Source organism: Herpailurus yagouaroundi, unplaced genomic scaffold (genome assembly GCF_014898765.1).
Source record: "Herpailurus yagouaroundi ecotype Mexico unplaced genomic scaffold, PumYag 190, whole genome shotgun sequence".
In the NCBI taxonomy this organism is placed as follows: Eukaryota; Metazoa; Chordata; class Mammalia; order Carnivora; family Felidae; genus Herpailurus; species Herpailurus yagouaroundi.
The window spans coordinates 35,548,510-35,555,349 of NW_024412421.1; the positions used below are offsets into that span (position 1 = coordinate 35,548,510).

The window sequence follows — 6,840 nt, forward strand, 5'->3', positions numbered from 1 at the left end:
GCTGTCCAGGGCGCGGCGGCGGCGGCGGCGGCGGCCTTGGCCACGGGCCAGCCGGCGCGCACGGTGGATGGTCTGGGGTCCCCTCCGCGCCCTGCCTCCCACAGCTCTCCCAAGAGCTCCGACAAGTCCAAGAGCTTCAGCATAGACAGCATCCTGGCGGGACGGCAGGGCCAGGAGCCCACCGGAGGGGCCGAGCTCCCGGGGGGCGCCAAGCCTGCGCCCCGCAGCTGTCTGGGTGCCTCGCTTCTGGCCACCTCTGCGAGCCTCCCTCCGCCTTTCAACGCTTCCCTGATGCTCGACCCGCACGTCCAGGGCGGCTTTTACCAGCTCGGGATCCCTTTCCTCTCGTATTTCCCTCTGCAGCTTCCAGACACGGTGCTTCACTTCAGTAAAGCAAACGGTGGCGGCTCCTTCCCCTACCCTGGTCTGAGCTTGTGAGCGGCGGGGTCCCATCACCGGCGGGAAGGAGTCACGGTTTTTAAAAAACGAGCTTTTCTTCTGCAACGTGTGGATCCCGGGAAGTGTTACCAACTTTTGCGCGCAGGTGGGCAGGGGCTCCTGCCTCCTCCAAGGTGAGGTGGACTTTCCCAGAACCCGGAGCACCTTCGGAGATTTAAAAGACCCCCGTCCCACTAGGACTTGGGCATCTCAGACCTCCTGCGGAGACAGCAGGAGACTTCCTTGACCTCAGGGCAGTCTAAGGGCATGATCTCCCACTCCCCACCTCGGGTCCTGCGTGTCCAGAGCAGCAAGGGCCCAGACTGCCCGACAGCAGGACCCACAGATGCGGTGAGGGTGGTTTCAAACAGAACCACCATCTATCTGACGGTGGCCAGCTCCCTTGTTTGTCCCTGTGGCCCAGGTCTTGGCTTTGAATCTGTGGGGTGATGGGTGTCCACAGCTGGGTTTGTCCCTGAAGTCCCAGTGTGGGGGCACCAGGAGTGACCTCTGTTTTTCAGGTTCTTCACGAGATCTAGGGCCCGGTGAGGATTTAAGACCAATGTCCAGGTGGACAGCTAAGAAATCACGTTTCTATTTTAAATAGAGAATTTCTCTCTCTTTTTTTTTCTTTCTAGACATTTTTACTGGGGATATGCTATATTCTTTGGCTAGATGCTTGACTTTTTCCTACAACGATGGCCCTGTGAAAATTCTATGTTAACAACCCCTGTTAAGAAAGTGCACTCTATACGATAGCGTTTTGTTGTGTTACGACAGCTTGCCAGTCAATTCTCATGACCTCCAAGACATGTTACCAACATTCGCAGGCATCCCGTTTTGTTGCTTCTGTTTTTAAGGGATCAAAAGGTAGCAGGGGACACTGGAAGTGTGTGACGAGGAGGGAAGGTGTCGTAGACAACACAAGACTTTCCATGTGCATGTTTTTTTTCAAGCTCTGGGTTTGGGTTTTGCTGCGTTTTCCAGAATTACGTGGTAAAGGACCGCTTTTCCTTAAGAAAGTTGGATGGAAACAAACACACACACACAAGCAGATACTGGGAGAGATGGGTCATGCTGGGCAGGGAAAAGGAATCTTCTGATGATATCTGCTGGAGGGTGCCTCTCTGGACCCCAAAGAACAGGAGGCTCAGGGGGAGGGTTCTATCAGACATCCTCTCTCTAAGCCTCTACCCTTGGGCCTAGAGCCTGCAGCTAAATAAACACCTTATGGAGGTGACTGGAAATCTGGGGGGGGTGGGGGTGGGGAGCAGGAAGGCGGGGGCGGGGGGGGGAGTGCTCTGCAACAAAGATCTGCTTAAGAAAATGGAGATTTTTACAGCCCAGTTCAGCTTGGAACTTTCGGGAAGCGCATCTAACCTCTTACCGTATCTCTCTTTGGGTTGCATTGGGTGGGAAACTGGGTTTTCTGAGCCTCCAGGTTACCTTAATTTTATCTGACGTGGGAAAAGGCACAATAAGTCATGAGTGCTGGAGGTAAACTGAGATAGATCTCCCAAATAACTTTTAAAATGATTTCCAGGACTTATAGAAAAATGAACACAAGCTTTACAACAGGAGAGCCTAGTGCTAATATATTTGGAAGGACATTTCAGACGAGCATAGTCATTTAATTATTAGTAAGCACAGAGTTGGCTTCCCGAGAATTTATCCCTAAAGCCATGTGCTACCGATGCATAAATTTCCTCGAGCACGTTCTACCCAGGTTGGTGGGAACATTTTGGTGAGCTGGAGAGTATCCCTGATTTTAAGAACTTTGACAAGATCCCACTGTTGACATCCAGGCTCACTGCGATTAACGCACGGGGCAGTGGCAGGCCTGTCTCGATATGTTGTTATCCCAGAGTCTCAGCCCCTGTGAATAAAGTTGTCTTTTCATTAACCTCTCAGTGACTGATTCAGTGGGTTACTGGGGGGAATAAGCAAACAGTGTAACAGGAGAGAGGAGTCAGGGACTACATTTCGGAGCCCTGTCAGCATCTCCGGGGCTCTGGCTTCTGAGCGTTGGGCGCCCTCACCACACCACAGGAGCAGAGCAGCCCGGGGCTAGTGCTTCCTGCCCCAACACGGATGGCAACTCCACTGTATACGCTATGTTTTTTGTTTTTGTTTGTAATTTCTCCTCTTTGGGTTTGATTTGCTCTCTCATGTGTTCTCTTAATTTATGGTGGCTGTTTTCTGGAGAAGCCAATAATCGACTACGGCCATTTTTTTTTTTTTCAACGTTTATTTATTTTTGGGACAGAGGGAGACAGAGCATGAACGGGGGAGGGGCAGAGAGAGAGGGAGACACAGAATCGGAAACAGGCTCCAGGCTCTGAGCCATCAGCCCAGAGCCTGACGCGGGGCTCGAACTCCCGGACCGCGAGATCGTGACCTGGCTGAAGCCGGACGCTTAACCGACTGCGCCACCCAGGCGCCCCTGACTACGGCCATTTTTGAAGGATGGTATGTTAGAGTTACAACTCCAATAAGTATAAGGTAAACATTATTTTTATGGCTCAGGAAAAAAAAAAAGGCAGGAGTATGTATCTGCTTTGTAATAGAGTTTATAGTTATGTAAAGAGAGCTTCGGTTACCTAATCCCCTCACTCATCTGGTTTGGGAAGGCTGACAGAACGGACAGTAGGGTGATGGAATCTGCAGAATCGGTACAGTCCCGTGAACGTTCCTTCCCACTGAAGAAAGAGAGGACCCGTGGGTGGGTCTTAGGAACCCAAACAGCTGCTCCAGTTGTGATCGTGGTTATAATCACGGCCTCCAAATTACAGATCAGTAAGAAAAAAAGTTTCTACTCGTAGTTAAAGCGAACTCACCTTTGTATTTAAAAACTTTTTTTTTTAAATGTGTCTTTAGTTTTGAGAAAGAGAGAGAGGGTGAGCAGGGGAGGGGCAGACAGAGAAAGAGACACAGAACCCGAAGCAGGCTCCAGGCTCCGAGCCGTCAGCACAGAGCCCGCCGTGGGGCTCGAACTCACAAACCGCGGGATCATGACCTGAGCTGAAGTCGGACGCTCAACCGACGGAGCCACCCAGGCACCCCTCCCCTCTGTATTTAGTGTAGACCAGAAGCAACCTTACCGTTCTACTCTTAGGCAACCTGGAGATGCACTTCTGTGCTCCCATCTAAACAAAGCGAACAGATTCTGGCTTCTGAAAAAGGTCTTTGGTTCAAGTTCAGTGTGCACACGCCCACAGAGACACACACCGATCGCGTTATGCACACTGATGTGTGCACTGATCATGAAATGGGGATATGGCAGGTGTGCGATGTACAAAGATACATACGTAAGTGTGTAATAATACATGCGCATGGGTGTATATATGGATACGTGTATTTGTATATGTGCGTGTGTGTGTGGGCACCTGTGTACAGAATGTTCAGAAATTCCTCTTTTTCTGCATAAAAGTGGGACAGATGATCTCAGATCAAGTGCTGAATCCTTTCAAGCGAACACAACTATAGATTTTTTCAGAAAGATTTTCTTTTTTGGTACAGTTCAAGCCGGGGAAAATTGGGGTTTTGCACCATTATAATGAAAATAACAAAGACTTCATTAAAGAATCTTGGCGGGCACACCAACATCGAGACCTTTACTTGTACGACTTTTACAAGGATACGAGAACTTTGCAAAGGCTTTCTGCTTTGGTTTTAGATGTCCGTTGGCTCTCGTGGTAGCTCACGGCCGCCCTGGGTCCCAAATGCCCCCTAAAGTGTTCCAGAACCAAAACAGGATGTGATTTGCCATTCTCGGATCTGATCGCATCTCTCTGAGCAGGACTCCACGTGTGGTCTCTCCCATTTCACGAAGCGTGGTCGGCGTGTATCCTTGTGTGGGTTAAAGAATTAGCCACGTGTGCTGTTATTGTCACGGCTGAAAGCCAGAGCCCGTCTGCTCAGACACTCGTAGACTAATGCTAACGTCATAAACGTGGCTGACGCTTCCAGCGGCTGGCCGTTCTCAAGCGAGAGCCACGACTTTGTATACTCTTCCCGTCTTCATGGTGGCTGGAAACATCTTGCCTCCACGAAGCAGGGGTTGTTCCACAGGGTAACAAATGCACGTGAGGATAAGCAAGGTTTATTCTTTAGAAAGAAAGCGCGTGTGTTTGCTGGAAAAGCAAAGTAAAATTCTTTGGATGCACATTGCTAGCGGTTTTGAAAAATGGGTCTGCATAGCGAAGTGGCAAGTTCTCTGCTACACTTGTCCTTATCCAGAGGTTCCTTACTGAGGAACCCTAGACGTGGGGTTCTTCGGGGTCAGGCAGAAACCAGGTATGTGCACAGCGGTACATAGGGGTGAACTTGCCAGGACAGGACAGGGGAGGATGCACTGTGGTGGGGGCAGCGCACACAGCGAGGGCCCAGCACAGTCGAGGGGTCCTTCCTGCAGGGCCGTCGGTGGTGGCTGCCCCGACCCCACTGTTGGTCCGGGAGCTAAGAGCAGGGCGACACGGAAAGCTGCAGCTGGCCGTCCAGGAGACTGGATTCTCCCATCTGCCAAACTTCCTACAGAGGTGACGCGAGTCCCCCATCTGAGACCCTCTGAAGTAGGCAGGGCCTGGGTCTGGACTTAGCTCCCTAGGGCCCTGTTCCTGGCCATACAGTCTCTGCCTTCACAGCTTCGAGCCTGAGTCGCTGGGGGCTGTGAATGACTGTACGCGGATATCTATCAGTTCACTGAGAATCTAAAACAAAGTCCCCTTTTACTAACAGTGTCCTGCACGTGGCCGGTACATTCTCCTCCTGTGGGATGCGTGGTCCACACGCTGGTGAGGGCATCCCCCGGCCCACGTCCAGAGCAGGAGGGGGCACAGATGAAGCGTCTGGGCCCCAGGACAGCATCCGGGTCAAGCCTTCTTGGAAGGGTGCAGGGCCACTCTGGTGTCCACAGGACCGTGGTCACCTTGGACAACACTAAGTTTTAAGCATGACTCGGGTCCTCATGACGTGCAATGTAAATTATTAGAAACGTCGTGCCTCTCCAGCATGCTGCCGTCACACATCTTTCCCCGGTAAACTGGTCCCCACGTACCGTGTTGCATTTTTCCAGGTCTCTCTAGACACACCCAGGAGCTGGGAAGGATCCCTCTCATTACTGCCTTGTTGACTTAGTACCATTCATTCAGTAGGTTGAGTTTGGGTGGGGGTGGGAAGGGAGGGGTATGTTACCCTGGTTAAGAGCGTGTCCTCGGGGTCCACCAGGCAGAAACCATCAGCCCTGCCCTGCCCTTTCATGCTGTGTGACATCGGCCAAGTGACCTACCTCTTCTGTGCCTCAACTTTCCCACCTGTACAAATGGGGACGGTGTCAGTAGCTGCTTCACAGAGCTGTCCCGAGGGGGAAAGTGGGTGACGGGCACAAGTTCATAGAGCCGTGCCCGCCCCAGTCCCCGTCTCAAACCGGCCGTCATCAAATTGCCCCCTGCACAGGGCTGTTGTCAGAATTAAGTTAGCTGATATATGAAAAGGTATCAGGAAATGGGAGGTCTGCATACAGACGTAGCCTCTAATCTAAACGCTTCAGTTTTATGAGCCCGTTCGCGCCTCAGCTCCGCTCACGTTATGTAATTGGGGAGGTATCAGCAGACTCCTGGGGGCTGCTGACTTCTCCGGGTTTTCATCTCTTCGTGGCCATGTCACATCTCCTGAGATGATCCAGCCGTCTGAACATGAAACCAAAAGCAAAGGAAAGCAGCTGTGTGTGGCGGGGGATCCTAGGATAACCACGGGAGGCCCAATTTTGCGGGCCACGGAGAGCGAGGTCCCTTTGGCGTCTCCTCGCTTTGCACAGTTTAGAGGGGCTTCCCAGGGCGGGCTGTCTAGCCATTGTGAACCCCAGGGGCCCTGGGAATGAATGCGAGTCTTTATTTCTGCCCTCCGCACAGGGCACTCCTGCTGGCCAAGGGGAGGCCCCACCCCTCTCCTGGGGAGAAAGGGACCCACCCAGGGAGCAGAGCTCACGACACTCCTGGATTTCATAGCCCGCCTTATAGCCTTATAAAGCGGAAGGGACATTTCTTTAAATGCTGCGGCTAAATATAGCAGGGGCTTGGTCAGCTAGAACATTTTTAGAAAGCACATTACAAATCAGGAATGTTTTGGAGAAATAAATAAACTTTCCCACATTTTTGGACTTTGAGTCTGCACTGTGGGTTCCATCTCCGGAGCCTGATGGGGGGGGGGGGTGGGTGATGAATAATTCATGTTCGGGCTCCTGCTGGTGCCCAGGACCCTGGGGGTGACTTCTCCTCCTTCCCTTCACTGGGCGTGTGGGTTATTGCACAGGTGTGGGGGTGGGGTGGTGGGAGACACTGTCAGGTTAAAGACACCCCAGTGTCTGAGGAGGGGCCGCTGGGGGACATCAGGAAGGGAGGAGTG

General features: G+C 52.1%; 1 protein-coding gene and 1 long non-coding RNA gene across 2 annotated transcripts in view; both read left to right on the forward strand.

The window, feature by feature from the left end:
- FOXL1 (forkhead box L1) overlaps window positions 1-1,684 on the forward strand; it is an 8,808-nt gene extending 7,124 nt beyond the window's left edge. Inside the window, exon 2 of the mRNA XM_040443422.1 lies at window positions 10-1,684. Within this exon, the coding sequence (XP_040299356.1) occupies window positions 10-438 (429 nt within the window). The 3' untranslated portion in view covers window positions 439-1,684. The remainder of the gene's footprint in view (window positions 1-9) is intronic.
- Window positions 1,685-1,721: 37 nt separating this feature from the next.
- LOC121010035 (uncharacterized) lies at window positions 1,722-2,345 on the forward strand. Its single transcript, XR_005780979.1, has 2 exons — window positions 1,722-1,879; window positions 2,017-2,345. It is a non-coding gene; the product is annotated as an uncharacterized LOC121010035 (long non-coding RNA).
- Window positions 2,346-6,840: the final 4,495 nt, after the last annotated feature.